Source organism: Lingula anatina, chromosome 10 (assembly GCF_051362555.1).
Source record: "Lingula anatina isolate TDL-2025a chromosome 10, LinAna3.0, whole genome shotgun sequence".
Classification (NCBI taxonomy): domain Eukaryota; kingdom Metazoa; phylum Brachiopoda; class Lingulata; order Lingulida; family Lingulidae; genus Lingula; species Lingula anatina.
In genome coordinates this window covers 15706536-15727110 of record NC_141776.1, presented here as the reverse complement: position 1 = coordinate 15727110, position 20575 = coordinate 15706536, and the positions used below count along the sequence as shown (strand labels likewise).

General features: G+C 40.3%; 1 protein-coding gene across 3 annotated transcripts; it reads left to right on the top strand.

Annotated features, from left to right (window-relative positions):
- Positions 1-7649: 7649 nt before the first annotated feature.
- Positions 7650-19360, top strand: LOC106179171 (uncharacterized). Of its 3 annotated transcripts, XM_086997192.1 has the most exons (7): positions 7650-7724; positions 8076-8327; positions 10389-10591; positions 13568-13777; positions 16966-17206; positions 17585-17665; positions 18335-19360. In XM_086997192.1, exons 5-7 carry the CDS (start codon positions 16978-16980, stop codon positions 18469-18471), a joined length of 447 nt encoding a protein of 148 aa, XP_086853318.1. In that variant the 5' UTR covers positions 7650-7724; positions 8076-8327; positions 10389-10591; positions 13568-13777; positions 16966-16977; the 3' UTR covers positions 18472-19360. The 3 variants fall into 3 exon arrangements, with proteins under 3 accessions (XP_086853318.1, XP_086853317.1, XP_086853319.1); XM_086997191.1 differs by lacking the exons at positions 10389-10591; positions 13568-13777; XM_086997193.1 differs by lacking the exons at positions 7650-7724; positions 8076-8327 and having other exon boundaries at positions 10166-10591.
- Positions 19361-20575: the final 1215 nt, after the last annotated feature.

Genomic DNA, 20575 nt, shown 5'->3' with positions numbered 1-20575 from the left:
TAATCCATGAATCAAATTAGCCGACCCACTTGCAAACTTGCTGCATAATCCCCTAATAGACGCTGATTCTTGAGGGGATTACGCAGTACGCTCTCAAGTGGGTTGGCCATGTTTGATCCGCGGATCTGTTAGTTCATGGCTCAACTTTGGGGGCTTTCAATAGTGAATGGTTGTGAATGCGCGAAAAATGAAGCGAGCGTCCAGCTGACACGGATGAAAATAAATCGCTGTTCTGTTGATTCAGCAGCTCTCTCAAGAGCGTTTTTCCTGTCACACACAGTTACGATACTGCTTCGTTGCAGCAGCTTAGGCATTTATATCCGAATTCGTATAATTTTACCACCTTTCGTTCAAATAGAAAGGTTAATAAAAATATTTCTTAAAATTGTGCTAAGTAACTTACATTATACTGAAGACAACTTGTAGTCCGTTAGGTTCAGGGGTCCATCGCTACCGATAGGGTGACCTGGGTTTACTGGTATCACGTGAAAGTTCATTTTGTCAGGATGCAGCGTCTGTGCTGTTAAACTTTCAAATCAGTAGCTTTCGTTATGTAAATGGTCTTTAATATAACACCCTGTTGCTAAAATGACCGCATCTTAAAATATGTGGTTGGGTGGGGGGGGGGGTGGGGGGGGGGGGGAGAAAAATTCCATAATATGAAAAAGAGAAAGCCCAAATCTATGTGCCATTATGCAGCTGAAGCATAATTTTAAAGAAATCGGAGGAGGTAGGGGGAGTTTTGCGATATTGTCTAACCTGTAAACAAGTAAGAGGTCACCTGAGTTTAAATTCGAGGCATTTTTTCGGAAATATAAATATTTTTTTAAAAAGAGAATCGTAGTCAAGATTAATGGTTTATGGTTATTTCTGCTAACTTCTGACCTTGTTAAAGGTATATGGTGAGATATGAATTTATTTAATGGTATACAGTAATGTTGGGCCAAAATTTAGGGCTCTACCTGAAGGGCTATTGGGAACTACATGTATTTCAATAAAGATTTCCCGATTGTGTTAGTTGAGCTCCAGTCACAATTTTTCTGCCATAGTCAACAAGACTGGATATACTACATGTGAACTGTAGATACTCACTACAAGAGACAAGTTTAAGTAATGCCTTTTTTCATTTTTATCAATATTGCAATTATTATCATTTAATTGTTGAACTTGGAAAAATATAGCAGTTCAGAAACGTGCAGAGAATAAAACGAGCCCAAGAAATATCTGTGAATATATACCTGCAGTGTAAAAATGCTCTCTGAGACTATGGTAGAGGTAGCCTGAACTAGTATAATATCGATTTATCCAGTGTTTTGCGTGACCCAAAATTTGATCAGTAAGGTATCTAATCGCTTGAGTGGGCACTGTTTCTTGACTACTAGAGATAGCCTTCTTTGTAAGAAAAAAGATAACACTGCACGCACGCTACCATGCATGCCCTCGCTCCGACACAAAACCAATCTATCAACTGCTGTCTCAGTGAGAGGGCGGAGCGCGGTGTGGCAGGGATGATTGTGTTAGACATAGAGGCTCGGGGTCCATATAATTATAGTATGGGTTACGGTTAGCCAGTTGGCCTACTAGTTATTTGTATGGAAATGTATTAATAATTTCTATGGAGGAAAAAATAAAATAATACATGATTATGTTGTACTAAACCCGTTGACATATTATTTTGTTCCATTTCCCTTTCTTTTTACCCGAGGAAATCAACAAGATCAAACTTACGAGAAGCTCATTAATGTAGTAACAAAGTAGTAATGCACAACCAGCCCGGCTTTTTCACCTTCTTAGAGGACTTTTGAATTTTGTAGCTAAGCCACCTGATACATTCGAAGGTTCATAAAACGTCAATACAAGTTAGAAAAAAAGACTAGGGAAATTTTACCCGTAAAACCAATAAAATCGGTTAATCACCTTTATAAAACACTGACAATCTAAGGCTGGAGATATGCCAAATAAATGATTAAATATTAACTGTGCGTGTTAGATAAGAAGAAACGAATCCAATATTAATCTTTTGAGATAACTTACTGCTATTCGGTTATGACCGACAAAAATCCCCGCACTTTTTGTTATGAGTCATGCAACTGAACGTAAAGAAAAATGAGGGGATTTTTCATCGCAAAGCAAATAGCAAGGCTTTATTGACCGAAAATGAACTTCGACCCTTGTATTGTTTACCACAAGCATGTACTTACTGAATGTGACACACTGTTTATTGGTTGCTATAACAATAGCGTCTGACGCTATGCGGTGAATAAATAGAACAGAAAGGCATATTTGTCGGTGTATAAACGCAATAATATCTTATAAATTCATAAACTTATGTTCAGCGTACGATTATCCCCCTGACAAACTTTAATCAATAAATCAAACTTGTGATTTTTGTCCGTCCATACTGTTCATAAACACAAATTTATTGCTCAGATAGACCCGTAGCAAGCAATTTCAAACTTTTTCTGAAAAAGTGGGCCTTTTCCCATAAAAACGTCATGTACCTAGATCAATTTTATCCAGATTGGACCTTTTCCCAACAAAAGGGGCGGTTCTTTCGAACCCCCTCTGGCTACGGGCCTGTCAGCGTCTGCGCCAGCAATTTTAAACCAGGGTCACATTTTCTAAAATGAATGACCCTTTTCCACCCCTAAGTTGACCCAGCTTCACCGGGTCACATTTTTTATTTACCGACAAAATGGTGGTTCTTTTGAATTCCCAACGCCCCCGCCCCTCTTTCTCTCGGTCTTCGGACTGAGTGGTACTGTTCACAAAGTAGTCGATCCAAAATTTTTTCCACGGCATCCAAGGAGATTGTGATTAATTTATTTTCGTGGGCCTTCTTTGGTACGTTCCTCAAAGGACAAGATATCACAAACTGTTCTCCGCAAACTATGGGGAGATTTCAGAAAGAAATTCAGAAGAGAAAGAGCTTTTAAATCTCTCTCTCTCTCTCTCTCTTCGTTTCTCTTTCCGTCTCTCTCTCTCTCTCTCTCTCTCTCTCTCTCTCTCCGAACAAAGGACATACATGATCAAAACCACTGAATGCAAAAAAAGAAAAAAAAAATGCCTTTCCGCATCCCAAATGATACTGTAGATACGTTTCATGTTTTTAACTCAAATGGCTAGTACAATGGATATATAGCAGAAAATACGATGTTAAATTAGAATTAACACCCCTAGGGGCAACCACACCCTATGTCAAAATAAAATAAATTTATTATTATTATTAATATATCAAACATAGAAATGCCCGCAACCATTCTATCACCCAGTATTGTCTGTTCAGTTAACTAGTACTCTACGCAAACTTGCACGTCCTTTCAATGCAGCGCGACTGTGAATGGCACTTTGTATTAAACTAAAGGCGCAGTCTACAACTTTATTATACACAGCGGGAAGAAATGACCCACGTACATTGGGATATTTTCCTTTCATCCAATGGTATCCACCGAAAATCCCCGCGGTGCAGTATCGCCGGTTTACGGAAGGGGATTTCCAGTGTTAAGTCCCAAACATTCGAACGAACCATGGGAAATGTGGAATTCCCGTGTAGGCCTATATAAGACCCATAGCGCCGATATGGCGATATGTGTTGGCTAGCTATTCACAGCAAATGGAGACTTTGCTGCTTGGCGGAGGTCTGCTCTCTATTAGTGCTTTAGTATAAGTTTAATATTTATTTATTCCGTGCAGAATACTTATTCACTTTATTTGACCTCCATGACAAACTGCACATATTTGACGTTTTTATATCTTTTATGTATTTTTTTATATCTTTTTATGGTAAGAAATTGCTCGATCTCTGTAGGAGTACAGGTATCAGATTAGTTAATGGTAGGAAACTTGGTGACACTGCTGGCTATTATACGTGCTACAGTTACAGAGGCTTTCCTAGTGTAATAGACTACATGGTATGTCAGATTTCTATACTAGATCAGATAGAGTACTTCCAAGTTCATGAGCTTACTCCCTTCTCCATCCATTGTCTGATCTCATGCACCCTAAACACCCAGGTGTGTTCTTACCCGGATGTCTTGGCCGATGACGATGACCTTACATGCCCCCCAGCCAGATTCCACTGGACAAATAAGGCATCAGAGCGCTGGAAAACCCACCTGGCCCAAAAACAGTCAACAGGTACTCTCAAAGCCTTTATAGATAAACACTATGATCCGTCAATGGAAGGGGTTGACCTTAGACTGTCTGATTTTAATAAAACCCTAGACGAACTAGGTAGGGAAGCAGGTCTACATAAGAAAATCCCCAGTAAAAAGAAAAGAGGTAAAAAGACAAGTAAGCACTGGTACGATAATGATTGTAGGGAACTATTTCGAGACATTAAAAGGAAGGCACGTTCAGTAAAACATAACCCCTGTAAAGAAAATCTTCTAATAGAAATTAACAAAAAGAAAAAATTATACAAGAAACTGCTAAACAGAAAGCGGAACAAGTTTAGGGACAGCATTTTTCGGTCACTAGAAAATCTGCAAACAAGCAACCCTCGTGCATTTTGGGATCTATATAACCAACTACAAGATAAAGTTAAATCAACAGAAACCCCAGTTTCCCCCACCGAATGGTGGGTCCATTTCCACACCCTGATGAATAGGACACTGCCCCACAACAATATAAATTTTGAAACCCTGGTTAACCAGAGAGCACAAAACCCTAAGCATAACTTGTTCACCGAACTTGACTTTACCATAACTGAACATGAAGTAAAACTAGCTGCTCGTAGTCTTAAAAAGAATAAGTCCCCTGGTATCGATGGTATCCCAAATGAAATGCTTAGAGAGGGCATAGACTCACTTGCCCCAGCCATCACTAAACTGTTCAATGCTATCTTCTCCAGTGGTAACTTCCCCTCCCTCTGGAGAGTGAGTATGCTCAATGTTATTCACAAGAAAGGGGATAAAAAAGACCCCAAAAATTATAGAGGGATAGCTGTATCCAGTAACTTATGTAAACTATTTTGCAAAATACTTAATAATAGACTCACATCATTTACTTTTAAAAATAGCACGATCCCTACTAATCAAATCGGCTTTAAAAGAGGGGCACGTACAGTCGACCATATGCTAGTACTCAAATCTCTCATCGATAAATACCTAAATAAAATGGATAAAAATAAACTATATGTATGTTTCGTAGATTTTTCAAGCGCCTACGATACAGTATGGAGAAATGCCTTATTATATAAACTACAGCTGGCAGGGGTAGGAAATCTCTTTCTAAATATAATAAGTAATATGTATAAATCTGTCCAGTTTACTGTAAAAACACCAGGGGGACTGACAAACGTCATCAATACAAGTGTAGGTGTCAAACAGGGCTGCGTCCTCAGTCCCTTACTGTTTAACATTTTTATTAGGGACATTCCCGACCTGTTCAGCAACAATGAAAAATACAACCCTGTTCACCTTAGGGATAAACCTCTTAGTTGTTTAATGTACGCGGATGACCTCGTACTAGTATCAGAGAGCCCGGATGGACTTCAGGCTGCCCTCAATAGTTTGGCGGAATACTGTAAAACCTGGAAGCTGATAGTAAATGTCCAAAAAACAAAAATTATGATTTTTAACAAACCTGGCCGCTTACTGAATAACCTAACCTTCTTTCTAGGAGCCGAAAAAATAGAAATATGCTCAGAATATTGCTACTTGGGTTTGGTATTCACACCTTCAGGAAAATTCAATAAAGCGATGGAAGTACTGAAAGTCAAAGCACAAAAAGCATTTTTTAAAATCCGCCACCAGCTGTTTTCTAGCCCAGCGTCAATTGCCCGTAAACTTTTTTCCACGCTTATACTCCCTATACTTAGCTACGGCTGTGAAATATGGGCCCCTTTAATCCTTAAGTCTAGCATGAATAACCTCCTGGAAAGGTGTGACAGACCACCGGCTGAAGAAGTCCACATTAAAGCCTGTAAAACAATACTGGGGGTCCACAGGAAGGCATCTAATCTAGCAACCAGAGGCGAATTAGGAAGCTATCCAGTGTTAATTCATATGCTTGCCCTGGCAACAAAATACTGGTTTCACCTCAAAAAGCTTAACTTTATGGGTAAAGAATCCCTGGCCACCTTAGCCCTCGACACAGACAGATTTGAAAGTAAAGGTGGTGCCTGGTCCCTTGGCATAAAGCAAATACTCCAAATTAGTGGTGAAGTCGAGTGTTGGGATAGACCATTAGCCAAACCGATTAATGTCTCAACAAAAAATATCCGGGCCTCTCTCGAGAAAGTGTATGACCTGCAATGGGGGGAGGCAATTAAGGAAAGTAGCAAACTTAGAACATATACAAAATTTAAGAAGGATTTTAAGACCGAAAATTATGTTCTGACCTTTGATAAAGCACGGAGGGCTACATTCTGCAAACTAAGAATCAGCGCTCACTCACTCCATATTGAGAAGGGGAGGTACAGTAAACCCCCAACCCCGCCCCATCTAAGATTATGTCAAGTCTGTAATTCCGGAGAGGTTGAAGATGAAGTACATTTCATTCTGAAATGCGAGGCCTATAAGGAACTACGGGCGGCTTTCTACGAAAATATAAGTTTCCTATGTAATACTAATGCCCTCTCTCCCCCGGATATGTTTATACACATCATGAATACAAAAGAAATGGATGTGATTACGCCCCTCCTCATATTCGTACAAAAATGCATGGAGAAGAGAGTAAGTCTTTCTGCGCATGTCCAAACCAGATCATAGTACCAGTGTGAGACCCGTTATGCGCTGTCAGCAGAGACTGGGCGTGTAGATCAAACCTGGTAAATTGATTATGGAATGCGACATTCGTATACATGTGTACAGTCACTGATTTCAACAATTGCTAATCTATATGTGTATATATATATATTTATTTATCTATTTATTTGTCTGTTCTATGTTCTAGCCACTAGTATCGTATTGTAATTGATTATACCTTTATGTGAAGGTGTTTGTCAATAAAGAATCTGAATCTGAATCTTTTAATGATGTGTTGAAGGAGATTTTACAATGTGCATGTCAGCGTGACCAGGAGTGGGGTGGGGTGGGGGTTGGGGGTTGGGGGACACTCCCCCTACATTTTGTGATTGTGTGTGTATGTGTGGGTGGTAGCCTACTTCTAAATTTTCCGTAAGAGATAAAATTAATGACAGTTCCGCACTTGTCCATTCCGAGATGATGAGGCCTTCAGAAGGACTCCTAAATGTGAATTTCACCCTATTTTAATATTAATCATTTTGAAATTTCATAGGAGGTGGCAAAAGCAGGGAAAAAAACAACATGCCGATATATGTACAGGGAACAGTTTTCAGGCTGAGAAAATAATACAGCAATAAATCCGGTAGAGCTATAGACTTGGAGCCTCACAGCTCAATCCCAGACTACTATACTGAAAGGCTGATGTACAATGTCTCTGAATCGTGTTATTTTGGTAAAGTGGAATCTAACTAGGACATGAGCCCACCACCCCCAACACATGTTCCACGTGAGATTGCTATGATTGTCGATAAAGGAAACAATTGTCTCCTGTGACGTCATTCCGTATGAAAACAGTATGTACAGCGAGATGCTTGGTGCTTTCTGGCGAGAATCCTAGTTCTGTAATTGGAATCTGGGATTCCCGCCGGAAAGCACCGCCGCTTGTGTAGGTATAAAAGACCCAAATGTAGCGCGGATATTGTGCGTTGTGGTGGTGTTCTAGCCACGGCAGACGGTTAATTTGTGGGTTAATTTGTAGGTGTATGTGTGTTGTATTTTTTATATTTATTTATTTATTTATTGGAGAATACTAGCTTTATTCATTTTATTTGACCTCCATGACAAATTATACATATAATTAGACATAGTTTTTAATTTTTATTTTTAATGACGTGTGGACGGAGTTTTTATTACGTACATGTCAGCGTGGCCCAGAGTGTGGGCTTGGGGGGGGGGGGGCGTGAGAGAGACTTTATGCTCCTTTTATTTTCCGTAAAAGATTAAATTACTGACAGTTCAGCACTTGGGCATTCCAAGAAGATGAGGCCTTTAGACGGACTCCTCAATGGCCTGAATGTCACCCTGTATTTCAATGTGATATTTCAGAGGAGGTGGTAAAAGCAGGGAAGAAAACAACTAGCTGACATATGTACAGGGAACAGTTTTAACATAAAAGCTGAGAAAATAACACAGCAATAAGGCCGGTAGAGCTATAGACTTGGAGCCTCACAGCCCAGTCCCAGACTACTTCTGAAAGGCAGATGTACAATGAAAGGAGCTAAATCTCGAAGAGGAAAAACTCTATGTAAAACAGGCTTAGAAGAGTCATTTTCAACCTCAAAATTTGAACAAATCAAGGTAAGTAAAAGCAAAATGGCAACACTGTAACCTCTACCAGAGCCACAGATTGATTTTGCACTAGATATTCACAGATTTGTCTCCTAGGGTGCCTTCCCAGAGATTTAGATCGATCTAAAGATTAAGATTTAGATCGACCTAACTCCCTGGGGGTTCACGCTAAATTGCAGTCAGCTGAGCGGGCACCATAGTTAATTACCCCCTTACAGCTTTTAGTAGGCGGGACAGACGCTACACCCCATTTCCATAGATTTTTGGATCGATCTATCCCTGTGGGGAGTCTCACTAGATTACTGTCAGCTTGGCCGGCTTAAGCGTCTGTCCCGCCTGCTAAAAGCTGTAAGGGGGTAATTAACTATGGTGCCCGCTCGGCCGACTGCAATTTAGCGTGAACCCCCAGGGAGTTAGATCGATCTAAATCTCTGGGAAAGCACCCCTAGACTGGGTTCCCATCCCTAGATCGATCTAACGGGGTCGGTCCATCTCCACGGGGTCTCTCGCTAAATTACTTTCAGCTCAAGCGGCTTAGACGTCTGGGACGCCTACTAAAGCTGCTAAAAGACAGTTAATTACCCCTATCAGCCTCAGCAGGCTTGACAGACATCTAAGCCACCCAAGTCAATTGCAATTGAGCGACAATCCACTCGGAGATAGTTCGATCCAAAGTTGTAGGATAGTCTCTGGGAATGGTCTCCTAGACTGAATTCCCATACCTAGATCGATCTAACAGGATCGGTCCATCACCAATCGGTTTCTCGCTAAATTGCTTTCAGCTTAAGCGGCTTAAACGTCTGATACGCCTACTGAAGCTGCAAATCGATTATCGATTAACCTCTAGCTGCTGCAATGGGCGTGACAGACATCTAAGCCTCTTTAGTTGATTGTAATTTAGCGAGAATCCCCTTGGACATATATCGATCCACAGTTAGTACGACAGGGTCTGGGGATAGTCTCCTAATCTGTGTACTGTGAAATATCCACATAATAATTAATGCGGCCCTGGTGGAGGGTAATAACACTGCCTTTTAGTCTGTGCTGTAACAAAAAAATTTGATGTTTCCTTCTCCCAATCCGACTTCAGGGACGCAGCCAGACACAAGCGATGGCACTATGTACGGGTACTACTGTATCTATACACAGAAATGCCCGTATCCTTTCAATGATCTAGTTTTGGGTGTTCAGTAAACTAACACTGTACGCAAGTCGGTCCGTTGAATGCAGCGCGACTGTGAATGGCACTGTATATGAAACTAAGGCGCAGATCTACGTAGAGGGCACTAAAGAATGACGGTCGTCTGTTCACCCTTCTCTGTTATATATTATAACGCTGTCACATTGGGACTTTTTCCTTGCGTCAATAATACCCACCAATCATGCAAACCATCGAAAATCCCCTTGTTGCAGTATCGCATGTGCGTAGGCGAAGTTTTACACTGCCGTGTTTACTGACGGGGATTTCCAGTGTAAAGTCCCACATTTCATAAAAATTCCCGTGCGATTGCTATTACGGAATCGGGTGATTTTTGTGTGTGTGTGTGCGGGGGGGGGGGGGGGGGGGGGGGGGGGGGGGGGGGGGGGGGGGGGGGGGGGGGGCTATTATGGTCGATAAAAGACATAACTTGTAACTTGCCCCCTTGTGACTTCATTCGTGCAGTTCCTAACATTGTATCATCAGAATCGGGGATTCCCATGTCCCGTCAGTCCCTAGGCCTATAAAAGGCCTTTATGGGTATGGAACCTTGTGGTGGCGTGCAAGTTATAGCAGACGGTTAATTGTGGATACCGGTGCATGTGTATTGTTTTTTTATATTTATTTATTGTAGAATGCTAGCTTTATTCATTTTATTTGGCCTTCATGACAAACTACATATTTTTTAATGATGTGTTTAGGGAGATTTTACGATACACATGTCAGCTTGACCGGGAGTGGGTTTGGGTTGGGGGTTGGGGGGAGACAAATTTACTGAGCGTTCAGCACTTGTTCATTCCAAGAAGATGAGGCCTTCATATGGACTCCTTAATGCCGTGAATTTCACCCTGTATTTCAATTTTATATTTCAGAGGAGGTGGTAAAAGCAGGGAAGAAAACAACATGCCGATGTGTGCACAGGGAACAGTTTAAACATGAAGGCTGGGAAAATAATACAGCAATAGACTTGGAGCCTCACAACCCAGTCCCAGACTACTACTGAAAGGCTGATGTACAATGAGAGGAGCTGCTTAAGAGGAAAAACTATGTAAAACAGGATAGGGAACAAATCAAGGTTAGTTAAGGCAAAATTGTAACACTGCACCCTCTACCAGGGCCGCGGATTGATTTTTTACTGAAAAATTCGCTGATAAGTCTGGTGTAATAGACGCCTAATCTCTGTACTGTGAAATATCCACATAATAATAACTGGTAGAGGGTAATAACACTGCCTTTCAGTCTGAAATTTACGTTTCCGTCTCCCACTCCGGTTCCAGGGACGCAGCCAGACACGGGTGATGCCGCTATGTGTACAGGCACTATTGTTTCTGTACATAGAAATGCCCGTAACCATTCTATCACCCAGTATTGGGTGTTCAGTAAACTAGCACTGTACGCAAGTACGTCCGTTGAATGCAGCGCGACTGTGAATGGCACTGTGCATGAAACTAGATGCGCAGAGTCTCCATAGATCTTCGTAGAGGACACTACAATATGGCGATAGCCTGGTTACCATTCTCTGTTATATACTGCGCGAAGGTATACGCACGCACATTGGGACTTTTTCCTTTCATCCAATAATATCCACCGATAACCCCCGCATTGCAGTATCGCGTGTTTACCGAAGGGGATTTCTGATGTACAAAGTCCCACATTTCACAAAAATTCCCGTGCGATTGCTATTACGGATCAGGTGATTTTTTAAGGGGGGGGGGGGGGGGGGGGGGGGAGGGGGGGAGGGGGGGGCAAAGCACCACTGCCACCCTGAGCAGGGTAACCGCTGCTAGTGTATACCTACATGTATATAAAGCGACATGGTGGGGCACTTGTCACATTGGATATGTGCATGTGTGTAATTTTTTTTTTATTTATCTATTAATATATATATTTATTGCAGAATAGTAGATTTATTCACTTTTTTTGACAACCATGATATATACATCTCTTTTTTTTCAAAAATTTTAAATTGTGTTTATGGAAAGTTCACAATGTACATTGACCGGGGGGTGGTGGGAGAGACGCCCCCTGAAGTTTGTGATTGTGTGTGTATGAGTGGGTGGTTCTTCTTTATTTTCTGTAAGAGACAAAATTACCGTCAGTTCCGCACTTGTCCATTCTGAGATGATGAGACCTTCAGAAAGACTCCTAGGACCCCATTCCCAGAGATTAGATCGATCCAACTAGATCGACCTAACTCCCTTGGGGTTCACGTTAAATAGCTGTCAGCCGAGCGGGCAAGAAAGTTAACTGCCCCCTTACAGCTTGTGGTAGGCGGGAAGGACATTTAAGCCGGATTATCTGACAGTAATCTAGTGAGTCTCCCCACAGGGAAAGATCGATCTAAAATCTATGGGAATACGCCCCTAAATGGCGTGAATGTCACCCCGTATTTCAATTTGATATTTCAGAGGGGGTGGTAAGAGGAGGAAAGAAAACAAGCCTATATATGTACAGGGAACTGTTTTAACTTAGGCTGACAAAATAATACAGCAATAAACCCGGTAGACTTGGAACCTCACAACCCAGTCCCAGACTACTACTGAAAGGCTGATGTACAAAGATAGGGGTTGCCTAAGTCTCTAAGAGGAAAAACTATGTAAAACAGGATAGGGTTTAGGGGAGTCATTTTAACCTGAGGTGAAAATTAGAACAAATCAAGGTTAGTTGAGGCAAAATGGTAATACTGTGCCCTCTACCAGGGCCGCAGATTAATTTTTCACTAGAAATTCGCTGATATGTCTCTGGTGTAATAGACGTCTAATCTCTGTACTGTGAAATATCTACATAATAATACCTGCGGCCTTGATAGAGGGTAACAACAGTCTATGGTGTAAGAAGAAATGTCGACGTTTCCGTCTCCCACTCCGGTTTCAGGGACGCAGCCAGGCATGGATGATGCCGCTATATATGTACAGACACATTATTAAGCCAACACCTCACGCAAAAAAATCTTGGTGTATTTTTAGATGGATCACTTTGTATGAACAAACATATTGCCAGTGTATGCAGGTCAGCGGTTTTTAACATTAGGTACTTAAATAAGTCCAATTCGCAATCAGTTGTCTGACTCTGCTGCAGCCACAGTTATAAACTGTTTAGTTACATCTCGATTAGATTACTGCAACTCCATTTTATACGGTTGTCCAAAGAAACAAATTGCTAGACTGCAGCGCATTCAAAATATTTCGGCCAGATTATTAACTCGTACATCCACAAGTATACACATCTCCCCAGTTTTAAAAAGTTTACACTGGCTACCTCTACAGGCCAGAATTTTATTCAAATTTTTAGTCTTTGCTCACGATGCTTTTTATGGATTGGCACCAATCTACATCAATGAATTAGACAGTAACTATGTTCCAATGCGAAATCTGCGGTCTGTAGACCAATTGCTACTCAACCCAGAAAAAAACGCGATTAAAAACCTACAGTGATATATCTTTTAAAGCTGCAGGTCCAAAGGAATGGAATCTATTACCGCTGGAAATCCGAGCAATTCAGTCTACCAAACATTTAAAAAAAGAACTCAAAACATACCTTTTTAGGAAATATTTTGATTAACTCTTAATTGGTTTTATAAATGTTGTATAAATTGCATTTGATTGTATGGAATAATGGTTGTTTTACCTAGATTTTATTTATGATATTTTATGTAGTATTATTTATGATATTTTATGTACAAATACTTATAAGTTTAAGTATAGGTATAAGTTAGTATAAGTTTAATATTTATTTATTCAGTGCAGAATACTTATTCACTTTATTTGACCTCCAAGACAAACTGCACATATTTGAAGTTTTTATATCTTTTAATGATGTGTTGAAGGAGATTTTACAATGTACGGGAGTGGGGTGGGAGTGGGGTGGGGGTTGGGGGACACTCCCCCTAATTTTTGTGATTGTGTGTGTATGTGTGGGTGGTGCTTCTTAATTTTCCGTAAGAGGTAAAATTAATGACAGTTACGCACTTGTCCATTCCGAGATGATGGGGCCTTCAGATGGAATCCTTAATGCCGTGAATTTCACCCTGTATTTCAATTTTATATTTCAGAGGAGGTGGTAAAAGCAGGAAAAAAAACAACATGCCGATGTGTGCACAGGGAACAGTTTAAACATGAAGGCTGGGAAAATAATACAGCAATAGACTTGGAGCCTCACAGCTGAATCCCAGACTACTACTGAAAGGCTGATGTACAATGAGAGGAGCTGCCTAAATCCCGAAGAGGAAAAACTATGTAAAATTTGATTTGAACAAATCAAGGTTAGTTAAGGCAAAATGGTAACCCTCTACCAGGGCTGCAGATTGATTTTTTACTAGAAATTCGCTGATATGTCTCTGGTGTAATAGACGTCTAATCTCTGTACTGTGAAGTATCCACATAATAATACCTGCGGCCCTGGTAGAGGGTAACAACAGTCTTTGCTGAAACAAGAAATTTCGACGTTTCCGTCTCCCCCTCCGACTTCAGGGACGCAGCCAGACATGGGTGATGACACTGTATCTACAGGCACTAATGTATCTGAACATAAAAAACCCTCACATCACCCAGTATTGGGTGTTCAGTTAACTAGCACTGTAGGCAAGTACGTTCGTTGACTGCAGCGTAGATGTGAATAAGACTAAAGGCATAGTCCACCTTTTCTTATACTCTGATGAAATGACGCACGCATTGGGACTTTTTCCTTTCGTCAATAATACCCACCAATCAAAGCAGCAAACCATCGAAAATCCCCGCAGTATCGCATGTGCGTAGGCGAAGTTTTACACTGCCGTGTTTACTGAAGGGGATTTCCAGTGTAAAGTTCCACATTACATATAAATTCCCGTGCGATTGCTATTACGGAATCGGGTGATTTTTGTGTGTGTGTGTGTGTGTGTGTGTGTGTGTGTGTGTGTGTGGGGGGGGGGGGGGGGGGGGCTGGTGTGAGAGAGACTCCTAAATGGCGTGAATGTCACCCTGTATTACAAAGTTACATTTCAGAGGAGGTGGTAAGAGCAGGGAATAAAACAACAAGCCGATATATGTACTGGAAACTGTTTTAACGTGAAGGCCGAGAAAATAATACAGCAATAAACCCGTATGAACCATTGGGGGTGGGGAGGGGGGCGAAAGCACCACTGCCAGCCTGAGCAGGATAACTGCTGCTTGTGTTTGTCTGACCTGTATGGAGCGACATGGTGGTGCACTAGTTATAATGGACGGTTAATGTGGAGACCGGTGCATGTGTGTTATTGTTTTTATTTATTTATCTATTTATTTATTTATTTATTTATTGCAGAATAGTAGGGGGGTAATCCTTTAGAAACAAATTTAGAGACGGCGATGGTGAATTGACGACAGACGTGGCAAAAAGTATCGATATATATGTACACACACTGGACAAATGAAGTGTCACCCCCTAACTAAGAGTAATAAAAGTAGGCAGATCTTGGGTACTTATAATGCCTGGTCAACTTATAGTGTGACTAATGAGTATAAAACCGCTATACCATGGAATTGTATTGTTGGTCTTGTACATGTACAGCAAATGTTATTCCTGTCTTCCTCCAATATGGCAAGATACAGGCAATTATCTAACGGCTATAGGTACAAGTTATTAACCTGAAGAGGCGGAATATAAGCAATGTCAGAATATCGATACAATTGAATTGTTCAGTCAAAACCGTGCAGAGGGTCTGGTCTCGGTACAGAAACACTGGATCAAGAGACAAATTGCCTCTGATGAGTCGTCCAAGAAAAAATACTGGCCGTGAAGACCGACTACTGATTTTGATGTCGAGGTTGTCAAAGTTCGACACTGCTTGTCAGTTGACAACACAGTGGAACAATTTCACACATAAGAATGTGTCTGTGAAAATTGCTAGGCGTCGGTTACATGCTCATAGAGTGTACAGCAGGGTAGCAAGACTGAAACCTCTTATATCGTTACAAAACAGGCAACGTAGAGTAAACTAGGGTCAACGGGATCTGGAACTGGACAGTTCAGGACAATTGGTCCTATATATTTTTTCTGATGAGTGTCGCTTTGGTCTGACCTCTGATGACAAACGGGTACTATGCTGGCAAACTGCTGGTAAAGCATTTGAACCACATGCACTGAATTTTCGAATCCGGAGCAGCATATTCATCATGGTGTGGGGCTGCATCAGCATCCATGGCTTGGGCGAATTGATAGTGGTTAATGAAAACATGAATCACTAGAAATATATCGATGTTTTGGAGTCAGGCTTGCTACCATCTATTACTAACATGTTTGATGACAGGAATTATCCATTTGTTCACCAGGATGACAATGCTCCTTGTCACAGGCCCAGAGCAGTTGATGATTGGTTTGACCAACAGGACATTCGCAGGGTGATGTGGACTGCCCAGAGTCAGGATGCAAACATAATAGAAAATGTGTTGAATGATATGTCAAAACTTTTTACAAATGCCCGTCTAACCAGCAAAAAAACTCTGTTATATTCAGTGTTTCATGCTTGGGCCAGCATAAGCCCTGAACGCATCAGACAATTATATGAAACCTTGCTTCGTAGACTGGCACATATTATTAGGTTACGTGGCTATGCCACTAAGTACTAATTTTGGACTTGAAACTGCATATTTTGGTAGAATGTATATTTTTTTCTTATTTGTGATTTTTTGTGAATTTTGATGTTAATAAAATGATACCAGGAGCATATCATTCCACAGTCATTTATCTCCCCCATAGTATTGGCTCAGTAGGGGTGACACTTCTTTTGTCCAGTGTGTGTATAGTTTACCCCCCCCCCTCCCCATCACCACCACCCCCACCTACATATACCAACGTTAACATGGTAGGAGGTTATTATTATTTTACGCAGACCATGGTTTGTCAGTTTTTCAGTCTAAAACCTATTCACAAATTTTGCTGAAAATTCCAGGATAGGGCCAAGACAGGGATTCAGGAGGGAAAGGGGTTTTGGATCTCCCCTTGTCATACAGTGTATGTTTTCTTTCTCAGTAATGGATATTTTCTGGTGGAGATTTTCGCTCTTGCAGTGTCATCTAGTTCCATCTTTTCTTCTTCCCAGATATATATACTCTGTGTTTTATATTTACCATATATCATGTTATCCATATGCGGCATACATATACGACTATGCAGTATTTGGAATATCGAGGCTAATGACTCTGAACAAAATATCACACGCAGGCGCGCGCCCGCGCGCGCGCGCGCACACACACACACACACAGAGAGAGAGAGAGAGAGAGGACATGGGGCGAGAGGCAATGGATTGGTGAATGTATACCTTATACATGTACTTGTAGTCGACTCTAAGTTGTATAAAAAAACTGTACTTATTTCCATTTTCATTTCAACAAATTATATCTGCACAAAATTATAGTACAAATTACCAAGAAAGGTTATCCCACTATACTTGCTTCTTCCACTCCTATATATTACTCTGTGAATTATTTCAGTTGACTGTGAGAATGACATCACAAAGAGCCACGGGAACTGAAAGAAAGGGTGAGGAGAACGCCCCGTCCACATCACAAAGTGTAAGACCAAAGAGAAGACGAAATGGGTCCAATAACGGGACTGGCAGAATACCTCATAATAATGGTGGGCAGCTTCATGAAAATGCTCCTTCATTTTTATACCGGTACCAGCCCGGACACACCCCTCCTCCTGTACAAGTCCAAGATGGTCTAAGCGACGGTACATTCCCTCGGTCTGTTTCTTTCTCTCTCTTTGTTTCTCTTTCCGTCTTTCCCCAGTGTCTTTTTCTTTTCCTTTCCTACCTCCGTTTATAATCCCACTTTTCCTTCCTTTCCCCTTCCCTCTCTCATTGCTCTCTCTTTCTCCCTCTCTCTCATCGAAAGGACATAGATGATCAAAAACACTGAGTGCAAAACTAAATGAAGAGCAGTATTAATATATATTAATTGTTTCTCCAGTTGTGACAGAAAAAAAAATTATACATCATATTAAGCTTGAAATAGGTGTTATCGAAGTAATTTATCTTTAACGGTTCATTTGAAACGCCTATAAATATAGAAATGATCGCCTAAACCAACATTTTATTTATGTATTCAGAAGAAAATGTTGTAAATATAGAAGAAGGCCTGAGGTTAAGAGAGGTCGTAGACGAGAGCCAAGCAGAACGCCAAGGCCAAAGTAAGCATTTGTCAAATCTACATTCTTGGAAACTTATTGCCAACACTACTGGGGTGTTTGGTAACTGATAAAATTATTCGTACAGGACTAGTATCCAGGAAGAATTATGAAGGGGCGTTTTAATGAATTCTCTTCTGGTCACCTTGACTAATTTCGACGCGAAAAAAATCCCCCATATTCGCAAGAAGAAGCGAAAGGAAGGGAATTTTATTAGTTGCCATGTGTGAAAACCGCAACTGTTCATTAAAGAGTCAACAAATCTTGGGCACGATCTCACCCCTCAGCTGACGGTCTTTGATCTCATATCCTAATATACCCAAAGCACCATTCACAGGTGTTTGTAGTTTACTTGAAACTAGTCGTATTCATAACCCCATGGTGATGGCAGAGTGATGAGTGTCCTCTCAAACTCAGAGTGGTTTTATGCAACTAATTTTGTAATACTTGGTCTCGCTACTCATATCATCTTATTATATTATATATTATATTATATTATATTATATTATATTATATTATATTTCCGTACCATGCTGATCTTTGTTAAATATCATTGATTGTTTATTTTTTATTGTCATTGAGCAGTATATCCTTGATTTCTAACAGTTTATTTTAAAGACAGCAGGGCACTACTTTGATCAATTTTGTTTTAAGAATATGTCTGTATTTCAGACCCGGGCAATGGTGAGGACACGCGGGAGAGAGCACTTTTAGAAAATGGGAACAATAATGAGGATGTTGAGCGAAGATTGGAAGGCGACGGTGATGTTTATTATGATATACAAAGAAAAAGGGCCCGTCATGACTAAATGCGTGTTTTGGGTTCACAAAACAGCTATAGCCCCAAGATTAGTCTTCACATTAAGTCAACAATTTGAACTTGTTTAGTTCAAGATAAACTTACAGTGGTCCACTTAAATAAGCTAAATTATTACAGACACAATATTTTTATTGGGCCAGTACTAATTTATTGTCGCTGTATTGTTGTGTTAAAGAGTTCAAAAGATCGGTCTTAAAGATCAGACCACGGATATAGTTCTTGTGAGGCAGACCCTTACTTGATGTTGCTATGTCAACCACACGTCTGATCGCACCCAACATCGTCAACGACCGAAAATGCGAACAAGAGAGGGATTGTGATAAGAAACCATGACTTTTCTCCTGACACATGTGGATGTGGTTATTTTACATTCCTGGATGTTAAGGTCATGTCTCATTCACACTGCTCAATTTCAAAGTGCAGCTATCGTTAAGTGTTGAAACATACTTATGCAATCACAATGCAATACGACGGTCGTGCTTTTCATGGACATTACTCCATACGGGCCACTTAGACACACCAAATCTTAGTGACGTGACACTAACTACGAGTGCTGCCATTAGCCTGAGAAATGAAGCAACGACTGGGATACCTCCAATATCAGGGTGTTCATCTGCAATTCAAACCTATGCAATACAACAGGGGTCTGTAAACACGACCTTATTACTCCACATGCCAGGGTCTTTAAATGTGGCCCGTGTTGAGGATGCAATATACACTGTACCTTGGACCTTACCTTGAAAAAGCACGCTGCTTTGGGGAATTTCCAGTGTTAATTTAATAGCTTGTGTAAAGGGCGTATATAAAAGTCGATTTCAGCTCGGATACCATGCATTATGCTGGTGCACTAGTTACAGCGGACGATGAATTCTGGAGTTTGGTGGGTATGTACAAGTATATATATATATATATATATATATATATATATATATATATATATATATATATATATATATATATTTATTCACAGAGTATTGGCACGCGCTTACTTTATGGCCGATCTGGTCTATATTTAGAACTTGTAGATTGTTCTGGTCAAGAAGATCGATAATGATATCTGATGACCTCATTTATTTGAACATATTCACCATTGAATTTAGATTCAGTCTACATACTCATCTTCATTTATTTATTATTTATTTAAGAAATGTAGCGCTGAGAATAACCCAAGTCCGTGTCGTGGATATTATAATCTATGGTTTTTAATTTTTGTTACTATTAAATTTTACTGAAATGTATTAACTGCGTGAAGGAAGTATTTGAATTAGCATTTAATTATATATATTTGTTTTCACTATAAGAAATACGAAATACGAAAATCCTAATTCTATTATACGGTAAATCTCCCGAAAATGCATTGAGGTTAAACTGCTCTGAAATGGAAAAAACACATTGTGTATAAGAAGCATGACTCACTATTTTTTCTGCGTGACGGTAAAAAATAATGTGTCTGTCAAGGATCATTATTAAGAGCTTTATTTTAAGCCATAGGGGAAATATTCCAGTGAGCATGTGGGGTTTTGCGTGATGGAAAATTCCGTCATAAAATAACCAACGCGCAATAGGGGGTGGGATTCCCCTTTTCTAAATATAGCAAGTTGTTATTTTGCTGAGAAATCCATATTTAATTCCTGTTCAAATTCAATTGCCCCTTGTGATCAATGCATAAATATTTAATGAAACTTTGGTGATTTTTGATAAAAACATGAGATTATCTCAATGTGAGGCTTACTCACTTAATATTCAGCTCCTGCGGAGTTTTGGACCATCCACAGAGTAATAACGAAAGAATAATGAAGCTATGTAATGAACTGTATAGGCCTATTCAAACGCACAATGAATATGGAAATCCGCCAGCCACTTACTAAATGGCTCTCCTTCCATTAAATATAATAAAACGCTGGCCTGAGAGGTAAATTTTAACAACGAATACTACTCATAAGTGACATCGTCGAAAATCAAGGACAGGGTAGGCCTAATCAGATAAAAATACCCCCTAAAAATCCTGATGCCACTTAAAAGTTCTTCTGGGAAGCGAAAGGAAGGAAATTTTTATTTGTTGTCATGTGTGAAAACCGCAACTGTTCATTAAA

Bases quoted from the DNA above. Each gene is read 5' to 3' on its own strand.
- LOC106179171 (XM_086997191.1), top strand. From the start codon at position 8,238: ATGAAAGGAGCTAAATCTCGAAGAGGAAAAACTCTATGTAAAACAGGC. The intron at 8,328-16,965 runs GTAAGTAAAAGC...GAATTATTTCAG, and splicing joins CAAAATTTGAACAAATCAAG to TTGACTGTGAGAATGACATC. The intron at 17,666-18,334 runs GTAAGCATTTGT...TCTGTATTTCAG, and splicing joins AGCAGAACGCCAAGGCCAAA to ACCCGGGCAATGGTGAGGAC.